At 31.3% G+C, this 12,091-nt stretch overlaps 1 protein-coding gene across 3 annotated transcripts in view; it reads left to right on the plus strand.

Annotated features, from left to right (window-relative positions):
- The window catches only part of LOC118201560 (tRNA pseudouridine synthase-like 1), a 55,123-nt gene that overhangs the window by 32,629 nt on the left and 10,403 nt on the right, over positions 1–12,091 (plus strand). For all 3 annotated transcript variants that reach the window (XM_035373674.2, XM_035373673.2, XM_035373672.2), the window contains exons 5-6: positions 4,626–4,860; positions 10,600–10,762. In XM_035373674.2, coding sequence (XP_035229565.2) covers positions 4,626–4,860; positions 10,600–10,762 — 398 coding nt within the window. The remainder of the gene's footprint in view (positions 1–4,625; positions 4,861–10,599; positions 10,763–12,091) is intronic.

Consider the following 12,091-nt stretch of genomic DNA (forward strand, 5'->3'; position numbering starts at 1 on the left):
ACAAATATAATTAACTTTTAAATTCCGAGAGCGAACTTGCTTGTTCCCAGTGTGATAGTGTTCTTACAGTACATATTATATTAATTGAATGTCCAAATTTTAACTCACTTAGATTGAAGTATTTTAATGACTCTGACGTGCCTCTTGACCGCCTAATCGGGAAAAAGGCCAATTCTAATTTATTTGAGTACCTGAGGGAGACAGGGTTTTGTTATTTAATTTGATGTACTTTTGTTGCTGTATCTTTGTAGTTTAGTGATATATATTTTAACCCTGCCCAAATACGGTTGGGTCCATTTTGACCCAAAAGCCATTTAATTTTGTGATAAATTAAAAATAACATGGCTATTATATTGTGACTTCATGAATGTGCTCAATTTACTATTCTGTGAGATATATGCATTTTTTGTTTTGATTGCAATGAAAGCCTACTTGTCCAAAAAAGTTTACATAAACCATGTTAGGGTCTTAAGGACCCTAATCCTAAAGTGTATGGATTTAAAAAGAAAAGACACCATTTCCTCTTTGCAATATGAAAAATGCCCATATTGGTAAATCAAAAGTATAATTATTGTTAATATTTATTATGAAATATATTTGTTTTATGGTTACATATTTTTTCTGTAAACATAGTGGTGACAGAAAGTCTAGACTTAGAAACAGTGGAAAACTCCAAAAGATTATTAAAAAAGGGAATTCCCATCAAACCTTTCTTCGTAGACTGCCTGGAGACGTGTGAATGTCATAATCAATGAGAAGCACTAACATATTAAGCCCGGCAGTGAACTTTTCGCGTGGCCGGCGTTGGTCCCTGGGGATTGGCAGTGAACTTTCCTTGTGGCCGGCGTCGGTCCCTGGGGACAGGTTCTGGAATTTTCGTTCGGCCGGCATCGGTCTCAGGACACAGGTACTGGAATTTCTGTTTGGCTGCCGTGGGATCGACAGCATTAACATTCGCGACTACGAGCTTTGTCACGCACAGGCAGGACCTGTATGTCGGTAGCTGACAAAGCTCACCAACAGATAAGCTCTATTCAGTGCATGAAGTTCGCGGATCACCCTGCAACATTGCACCGCTTGATTGCTCGTGCCGGCTGAATGGAAAGGACAGTAAATTCGATGCCAGGCTCAACGTGTTAAAAGTTTTTTCAGGGGATTTCCCTTTTCCATTTGAAAAGCGTTTGCTGCTGCTTGCAGCTATGAAGAGAGTTTGGAATAATAAGTAATTATCGTACCAATTCTAGCCTATAACAGGGTTTATTTTATATATATGAATTCAGTGATGGAAGAAATGGATGATGTGTCATCCATTTAATCTATTTATTTTTCTTCCTCCCTTTATTAAAACCAGATGTTACAAAAGATGGTTGTAAACCAGAATTTTTTCTAATAAACAGTAAGCAACAACTGCAGCGCGCTGCATCATTTTTTGGTGAATACAATAACCAAGACTGGTTAATTTCAGTTGCTTCTTCTTCATTACCAAACCACTGAGAAAAACCAAAATTTTGTCATTAGACAATTATTGACAATTAGCTGATGTTGCTACTGGATTCGTTTTAAAAAATACGGGATCCACTAATAATCATTTTTGTGCAAAGTTGGTTCTATGGTTTTGGAAGCTTATTACTGAATTTTAAATAAACAACATCTTTTAACTCCAGAACATCTTGAATGAGTGTTTCTGTTGCATTTTCTGTACTTTTTATTAAATATGGATATGGATTTCGAGCTTCTGTTGTACTTCGGTTCCCATCTTCATCATATTCACAGTCTTGTATTTGTTGTGATGTGCTATCGCATAAGTTTAGCAGCAGTAGGAGTACAGTCTAAATCTGATTTGACTCTGGTTTTACTTCTTCATCCTTCTTATCTTCTGGTTTTTCCATTTGTGATTTTCTTTTTACTAAATGTGATTCCATTCCATTATTATTATGGAGTTCTGAGCTTCTTTTTCTTACTCTAGTTTTCTTTTCCAATTCTGAGAACCCTCTTTCTCCTGGCATTAACATAGTCAAAATAAAAAAATTATTACGGTCAAAAGTCGTTAATCCGGACTCGTCGGGACTTCGGCCATACCGGATTATCGATTTTTCCGGATTATAGATCATCAGTTTAAATCTCGTAAGATGGCATGCAGAAATTCTAAAATTAAAAATATGAAACCGTAATTTATGAAATAAAGAACAATTATGATCTAAAGGGTATCAAAATTTAGAAAAAGAAATTATTTATTAGAAAAGAATTATTTGTTTACTTTATTAAACATTTCTTTCAATGTAAGTTGTTTAAGTTGCTCCGTTTTATGTGATAATACTTTCTCTTTAATTCTATAAACAGACATAATTTCTTGTTCAACTACAAAGTTCCGCTGTTCAAGTCCCGTAATGGCTGTGCCGAGAATACAGACTAACTTGTCAATCGAAACTTTTTCGTTTTCACTAACCTCTCTGTCACCTTCGTTATGTCTTTATCCATTTTTTGCAGCAATACCACTTTTTGTTTGATGGACATCGAAACGTACTTTCGTTTTGTAGATCCTTTGGGAGCTCCAGCATCGGAAATTCTATTTGACATAATCGAAAGTTCAAGTTTACTTTTATAAAATTGCTTTTACAGTCTGAAAAAAGTCATAAGCCGGATCCAGTTCAAAGATTAAGGAACAACGCAATCATCAACATTAACTGAAATAGATAATTAGATAATTTTAGCTCATACTGTCCGTTATGCGTTAAACGCGCACGCGAAAACGTATTCTGCACTTGCGCACACGCATATGCGCAGTCGTAAAGGTCTTACGTGCACGTGTAAACGCCTATGCGCATGTGTCAACGCGGCACATGCGCAGAAAGTTTTCAGCTTTGAGGTCCGGATTATAGATCATTCCGGATTATGGGTGTCCGAATTAACGACTTTCGACTGTATATTAAATAAGATATTACTTTTGAACAACCCAGCAGCAGTAAATAAAATATAAAAAAGGAAAGCTTCTAGTTGCAAACAATATAGTATTAAAATTTCAATATTTTCTCTCTCTCTTCAATTATTTTATTGGACTCTGTTAACAATTTCACTTCTGCATTGTTCACTGAATAATAGAATCATTGAGGAGATATTAAATAAAATGCATAACAAGGATATCTTTCAGTCGCCAAATTTATAATAGTCCAAGATCAAAGGGCTTATAATATAGTGAAAGACTATTGTGTATTGTTTGTTGTCATTTTAAAATAATGAGTGTGAGCTGTATGTGCATTTCGTATAAAAAAATTAAAATATATAGCTATTTTAGAAAAATAAATTGTTTAGAAAAATTAGAAAGAACATTTTGTATATGGAGATATTTGATTGATTTACTGCAAACATTATTTATAAGATATTTAATCAGACAAATTAAGAAAGGAAATAAACAAATATATTTTAATAATTATTAATTGAAAATATATTTCTCAGAAATCAATTAAAATAAAAATGGAAATTATCTGCAAATTCTTTTTGTCTTGGGGACCATGTGGTGCCCCTCTGCAACCAGCGTATTTATTCGGTATACCCCTTGCCCTTCTTCACTATGCTACTGATTTTCAAAGTTTTCTCAAACACTCTAGAGCAGAAGAATCTATAATAAATCATCAGCTGTGTCAATTTCCATTTCTTTAAGGCTTATCGATTATTTCAAAGAAGCTGTTCAAATGTTCAGACATTGTTTCACTTTCAGGCATTTTTCTAATCAAAAGCTGTTTTAATAGGGTAGCCTTCTTTGCAGGTCCCTTCGATTCACACACGGCTATGAGTTTATTCCACACAGCATTTGATGTTACACAGTGCTTGATATGATACAGTTTGCTAGGATTAGTTTTTGCTTCCTTCGGTGAGTTTCATTTTTTTTACTGGTCACAATCCCAGTGGTCATTTTTAATCAATACAGCTTCTATTTTAGCTTTCACCTGTCAAAATTATCATTTCTGAGCTTTACTTTATTAGTCAAATGGAACATAATATAATGCAGTCTCTCACAGCTAAAGCAAGAGTGAGAGATAATAATCTGAGTAAATAAAATCTGATTATTTTTTAATGAGACAGAATGGTTTAAGAAGGTCATTTAAATGGAATTTTTAAAATTAGAAGCTACATATGTAAGCTAGCGCATTGAGCAGCAGTACCACAGGTCCAGGGTTCAATCTCCGAGCTGAGCAAGGTCGGCTCAACCTTTCATCCCATGAGTGGGTTAATAAAATGAGTACAAAGTTCGCTTGTGGACTAAACACAGAGGGTCCTGCAACAAGCTGACCACCTGTCCGGGGCATATGCTTATGCACCCAGGGCCTGCAGTCTAGAAAGCATATAACAGGGCACTGCTGGCCATGGCTGTCTAAGGCTGTTTGTGGCAGTGAATTTAGTGAGTTTACACATGTAAGACAAGAATGATTTAAGAAGGGCATTTTTACTATCTGGACTTATGAAATTTTTAAAATGTTTCATTTTTTCTGTAATTTCAGCTGGAATATAAATGAGAATTATTTGTGCAACAACATTATTACTATAGAGAACAAATTTCTAAAATTACGACTTTTATATGCTTTATATCATTTATATCAGTATTCTTGTAGCTTTTATTTTCTTTTTAGATCTGAATTGAATACAAATGTTGTTCAAGAGGTAGCAAATATGTTTTGTGGAGCACACAATTTTACTACATTTACCAAATACACTCAGCGAGATCCTTGGAGAAATACTAATAGAATAATTGATGAATGTAAATTTTATGAATCATCAAATAAAAAACTATTAGAAGACATTCAGTATTCTAATATTTCTATGTGGGAGTTTTCTGTAAAATCAAGATCTTTCTTATATCATCAGGTAAATATTTTTTACATTTTAAATTGATAAAATTTTCTGAGTGATATGTAATTAAAATTTGAAAATATAGAACTTTTTTTGTAAGATATGTGTTTTGTACAGTTATTCAGTTGCTTATTGCCTTTAACTTCAGAGAGTGGTGACTGCCTATTTTGTTCAATTTCATTCCACTGCAAATGTGGCAAAAAGATTCATAATAATTTAGTTTCTCAGTGCAGGCAAAAATTGAGTATGGCCAGACAGTTTTTCGCTTCTGAAATATGGCTTGCAATATAACAACCAGTAATTTAACTTATAATAACTAGTAGTTAAAGTATAATTTAAAACAGAAATTTACTGACATGCTGTTTTTAATATTCAGTAATATAATTTCCCTACAGTGTGCACTATCTCATGTTGCTCATTTTAATCTTTTCCAGAGGTATTCATGAGTTATGATTAGAAAAAACTACTGGTTCAGTTTTTCAAATAATTGTATTATTTTTCTCTCAAAAGGAAAGTTTTTAGCATTATTTTAAAGACCACTATATTTATTTGTTTATAATTTAATATTCGTTAAAGCCAACTGAAAATTAGAAAAAGAAAATAAAAGGTGCTTGATTCCTCCAATCAAGAAACAGCGTTTAGCACCATGATAAAGCTTAAAATTTGTACATCACAGCGACATTCTTTTATGAATATTCCAACAAAAATTATTTAATTTTATTTATGAGTAATCATATTAATTACATAAAATGGTGTGAAATTCTTGTTAGTTTCTTTTTTTTTTTTCCCCCTCTGAAGTTGACAGAACAAAACAAAACAAAAAAATTATAGACGGATTGATTTTAAATGCTGTGTTAATAATAATGCAGCCATGCAGGATACTATATGTCCTATAGCTAAAACTTTTAATTCAGAAGCTTGATGGAGTATAGGAGGTATAAATTTCTAGAGTAAGATCAGTACAGGAATAGTTTTTGCTTTTGGATTTTAATAATGCTATCTGGGTTGGCTTTTATTCGCTCAGAATGCTAAGTTCTTAGATAAAGGTTAAGTAATGCCCCATGTGGGCATTAATTTTAAATCTAAACGTGGCATTGCCATTACCAAGAAAATCATATGTTAATCATTATTGCAATGTCTCCCATCTTAGGCTGGTTCTTCAGCAGTATCATACCTTCAATTAAAATCCACTGCATTATGCAGGTTCTCTTCAGCTGACTAATTATATCAATTAAGTGGACATTATTTTGTGTAAGTCCTTAATAGCCTTTGTCATACTGCTTCAAGAATTAGCTGTCCTTGAGTCACAATTTTGAGTTTCTTTAAAAGATGAAAATGTGATAAATGCCTTAACTTTTTTTAAGAACTTGTTATCGAAATTTCCTTCCTAGCAATTCCTTTTCATTTGATGCTAAGCATTCAGCAGTTTCCCTTAAACTACTGATTTCTCAATTACAACATATGAAATAAATAGTCTAAATCAGAATCAATTAAAAGCCGTAGATTTTGAGATTTACTAGGACATTAGATGAAAAAAACGAGAATTTTCCAAGGAAACTATGAGCATTGGCTGATCTGTTATGTTCTAAAGATCCATAGATTGTAGAATGTTCACAAGTATATTTTGAGGTGATGTGGGACATACTAATCCCTCATTTATTCAGTAGTTTAAGAAGCATGCCAAGCAGATGAACTTGCACTTGCAGTCTTCTGATATTTTTTCTGGCAGACCTTGCAAGAACAGTTTATGTAAACAAATCTTTAGAATTCTGAATATAATGGATATTTCTTGCTTATTAGGTTAGTTTATTCTTTATTCTTTTTCTAAGATTACCTGAGTAATTATCCTTGGATTATATTTCAGTCTAATATGTTTATGTATGAGATATGCTGTGAATAAAAATAAGAAAAACTTAATGCGAGAATCATGTTTATTTTTTAATGTGATATAATATTATTTTTTTCATGGTTTTATCTGATGAATTATCTGTTATTTGCATGTGTAAACTCTCTGTCTGTAAGGGTTTCAGTCTTCTTTTTTTGTTTTAATTTCCTTTTTTGAGTAGTGTATATGAGATCAAAGTGAGTTAATGTGTTTAGTGGAAGAATAGATGGCAAAAAATGGCTCTTGCTTATAGTGTGGGAACTCATGTTCGCCAAAGTGAGTTTGCTTTCTTATCTGTGATTCTTTGATCTAACTGTAATTTTTCAAGTTTATATCTGTTTATTTTCTTTGCAAGGAAAAATGTATATATGCATCTAGTCAAGAAATATTATGAAATACTTTTGGCTATATCATGAAATACTTTTGGCTCCTAAGTCCTTAATTTTGGCCAAACTCAGCAGAAGGTCCTTAATTTTAATCATAAGAAATTTCTGTCTGTTTTTTATGACTGCCATTTAGAGTGGAAATTAGCATTTTGGAGGAACATTTTGGGCAATTCACTAACATATATGGTTATCTTTTGAATGGGTTCACGGATTATAATTTGTTTCTATTTCAAATATAAATGATGGGATACTCGAGTTTCTAAACAAGAAATGAAACATAAGCATTTCAAAATTAATTTTTTCTAATAAAGAGCTTTTAAACAACTTTTCACTTTTGGGGATGTGAATTCTTTTATTATATGTTTCTAAATTTGGCGACTTATCAACATTTTGGCGATTTTAAGATCAATTCCTATAGAAAAATTTTAATTCCGAGAATTGAGAATTTTTCGACGATTTTTTTTTAAACTTCGTAACATTGATAAATTTTATTACAATAATGGTAATATATTGAAATTATATTTAAAAAAATAACATCAAAATAATAGTAATATATTGAAATTATATTTAAAATATAACATTAAAATAAAACTTTTTTTTTTTTTTTTTTGCTGTCATATTATAAAATTTCATTTTGGCAACTTATTATACAATAATTTGAATCTGAAAAATAAGCAAGGTATAATGCTCTAAAGCGGAATTTATGAAATAGCTGTTAGCAAAAGCAAAATTAGCTATGTAAAAAATTTAAAATGTTTTCTTTTTAATTTTTTCATAGTAAGACCCCCGAATATTAACCGTTTTCCCCATGTAAATGTCTCAGAATATGCTAAATAAAATTAATTTTACACTTTTTCCCCTCTTTCCCCCCAAATATTTCTGGCTTTTTGCTGTTACAGAATTGGTAGGGATAATTTTTCTTTGGGATTTTAGACATTGCAGCTTGGAAGGTTTAGAAGGATTTGAAAGCAAGATTGATAGACCCACGACTCTAGAAGATTCAAGAAATATGTGAAAAAATGAAAAATGTTGACATGGTATCAACATGTAATGGATGTATTTTACAGAAAGTTTGCAATGAATTTCTTACATTTTGGAAAACGTCTGGAAGAACAGTAAAAACATAATATTTTAATGTTTTACTTCTGATACTAGAATCTTTTAACATGTTTATATTCCCTTTATTTTCTCTACTTTTCATTTAGACTCAAGCATGGAAAATATCAAAAATATTTCTAATCTTATCACATGTGCAGCCATTATAGAAAGGGATTTGTTTATTAATAAAGAAATTGAAGACTTACAATTTAAATGATTAATCTAATATGTCTTAATACATCATACACAAAGCTGGCACTAGGCATTTTACCACCTGATTCAATCTCTGTTGATTCTAAATTCTGCTTCCAATGCCTGCTCAAATTCAAAAAGTTTGCCATTTCTAGATTTTGTTGTTCAGTGTGTCACTAAATTCTAAAAATTCTGCCACATCAGCTCTGTAACTGGCCTTTATCATATATATATATCATATTTCTTCTAAATGTTCATATTACTAAATAAATAAAATTAGCCGCTTTTTGTATACATTCTAAATGCATTTAGTGTTTTTTAAAATAACAGAAATCCTTAATTAAATCCAAAAATTCCAAGATGAAAAGGAAATGTATTGAAGAAAGAAACTGAATTCATTAAGAAAATTATTCTTTAAAGATATGTGCAGTTATTATTATTATGCAAATTACCCAATTGTTTATGATTTCAGCCTTAACTAAAATTTCCCATTTCTATTTCTTTAGGTTCTTTAGATAGAATTACTGAGCCAGATTAAATCAAAATTACATTGTATAATCTTTGACCACTACTCCACATTTTTAGTTTGAATGTCACTGTTCATGTTTAATTACATCACCATGAGCTGTAATTGATTTTGTTAGCATCAGAACATGCCTTTATGTTCCAAGTTCTTTTTAAATAAGCCTTTTATTTAAATCTTTGTTGGATATTGTATTTATTTTCTGACATAGCGATAATATGCTTTGCGTCTATCAGGGGTTTTGGACTATTAAACTTTTACCAGATCAAGTAGACCCTCATAGGTACATTATGGAAAGGTTGACAAGTTAAGAGATAAAGCACGCAGAAAGTAGCAAGAGCAACGATTTGCATATTAAGACAAATCTCTAATTGTTAGAAAAGATGCTTAAAGAGAATGCTTAAACTGTGAAATTTCATTAGATTTTGATTTTAATAGGATATTTTTAACAAATACTGTTAAAAAATAGATTTTAACAGTGGCCATGTAAGTTTATAATGACTAAGGTTATCAAACTACCTAATTTAATTATTTATAACTAACTGCTTACTCTTAAAAATTATCTCTACACATTAAAGCGAGTTATTGCCTTTCATTAATACCCACTGTGGTCATAAGATAAAATACAAAAATTCAAGTAAAACTTATTCTTTGCATCTAGTGAGACTTAAAATAATACAAAATAACTTATCACCTCTGGTGCTTTAATGGCTTATTGGAACCTTAAAGTATATTAACTGGGTTGCCACCCCTGGAACTCTACACAAACCTATGACACTAACTGCATCAAAAAGAGCCTGACTAACTTTCAACACTTGCCAACCCTGCCTACATCAGACCTTTCAGGTTGTTCCAGTCAGCAGGTCTCTCTCTAAACAAGCAAGCAGCAGTGACAACATTCAGTCTCTTGGTTATGAATCATGCTGATTATGATCTTACTTCTTATTTTAACCTATTCCGTTTGACATAAAATCTACCTGCTGCTTACTAAATCTCCAGACTGACCAAGTATGTGACAAAATGAGACATAAAAAAATCAACATAAAGCTAACTGTGAGTAAAACGTAAATGTCACTTATCTTCTTTCAAATATGCCCAACTGTTATAAGTGTGAAATATTTAATGCTACTTAATAAATTGTTTAAAGTTTGTTTTATTCTCAAACTTATTAATAATTATGTTAATTAATTCATGTTTAGTAATAATGGATACTACTTAGAGATCTATTGTATTTTTAGGATGGTATTACAAATGTAAAATTCAGGCATAGATAATACTTTTAATTGAATTTATTCAGTTAGCATTTGCTCATAGGTCCTTAATTTTTTTCATTAACAATCCTTAAAGGTACTTAAAAATACTTAATTTCTGTGTGTGAACCCTGTTATCCGCTTAAACTTTTATTTAATAGAAATTGCATTTCTTGCAATATTCAGTAATATATCACTTGACAAATCCTACAATCTAAAATCTCTATTTAATCAAAAATACTTCAATCACATGTTTAAAATATATGTATGTAGATGGAGTATTATGAAGTTAGAGAGATTCCTAAAATTGAAATTTATTTTTCTCTAAGTGTTTTTTAAATTATGTGCTGGTTTTCAGTACTTTAAATAAAAGGTAATTTTTAAAAATAACTTGTAAAATAATTTATTTTTTTAAAACAGATTAGGAAATTAGTTGGTACTGCATTATCAACTGGGTTTGGATTGCTATCCTTATCTGATGTTGAGCTCATGTTGAAAAAACCTGATCCGAATGGATGGATAAAAAGTGCTTTGGTTCCTGCTTGTGGCTTGTATCTCTCAAATATAGCATACAGCAGGAAAGGTGAGATTAGTGTCTTAAAAATGAATAAAACTTTTTGTTTTTATTAATACGTGCATTGGATAAGCATAAATATAAAATAATACTATTATTCTTAAATATTAAAAAATAATTGAATATTTAAGAATAATAGTATTACTTTATATTTATTATTATGTGCAATAATGATTTTAAATTTTATATGTGAAGTACAAAAACTAGAAGATAATATATGATGGGTCAACTATTCTCCTGGATTCAGTTTGCTGTTATATGATAATGGAAAACTTTAAGTAAACCTACTTAATTGTATTGAAAGAAGCCTGTAAATCTTTGATGTAGCCATCCTTTCTGATATGGCAAAATATTTATCTTGTGTTTAAGTTTTGCCTGTGCTAATGCCATTGTTGCTTGGTTCATCTTGTTGCTAACCCTGATAATGCATTATTTAAATTTCAATAAATCTGGGGTTACTTAGAGAGGTGCGTTTAAAAGATCAGTTCTGTCTCGAAAAATATCCAATAGAGGAAACCACTTGATAGAATAGTCATTACCAGAACTTGACTGCAACACATTATTAAGCCCAAGTTCAAATCCTGGACACATCACAGATGTTTGACTGTAATGTCATTTTGGAATTGGAGGTACTTAAAATGTTTTTCTCCTAAAATCCTCTTGTTTGTTCCAGATCACAATTGTGTTGGAGCATAGGTGGATACTACTTGTGTGCTGCACCTAAATTAAGTAATGCAATGCAGTCTAGTTTGTGAATTCTTCTTCTGATACCAGTGACCAATTGCATCCTTCCAGGCCCACTAATTAACTATATTAAGCAACGAAGGTTTAGTTAATGTGATTAAATTCTTTAGTGAAGATGTTTTTCTGTAATGTTTTTGTAATCAAGTGGATGTTTAGGTATTTGTTTACAAAATGTTAATACAGCTAAATTTCTGAAATGCATTCTTATTGCTTGTTGGATTCTTAGCACCTTTCTCACTGCCCTTAGGACAGTAAAATTCTCGACATCTTGATGCTCATTGATGGGGCGTTATTGCTTGTTTTGGGAAAGTATAGTAGAAACCAATGTTTTGATGTCATTCAGCATCTTCTAAAACTTCTCTGTGTGTGTGTTTTCATATTTAAGTCATCCATCTGATGCTTTAGCAAATAACTGTAGCAAATAACTTTATCAAAATGAATTTTGCAATGTCAAGAATTCCTGAGAACTCCACTTTCAAGGGAATAAATCATTCTCCAGTGATTGCCTGGCCACTTTGGCCTTTGGAGCAATGAACAAGCAGATTTCCTTGCAAAAATATTTGCCACCTTACTACAACATCCTAATACAGCCAT

Source organism: Stegodyphus dumicola, chromosome 8 (genome assembly GCF_044657685.1).
Source record: "Stegodyphus dumicola isolate Sdum_Otavi_A_Nest chromosome 8, ASM4465768v1".
NCBI classification, from domain to species: Eukaryota; Metazoa; Arthropoda; class Arachnida; order Araneae; family Eresidae; genus Stegodyphus; species Stegodyphus dumicola.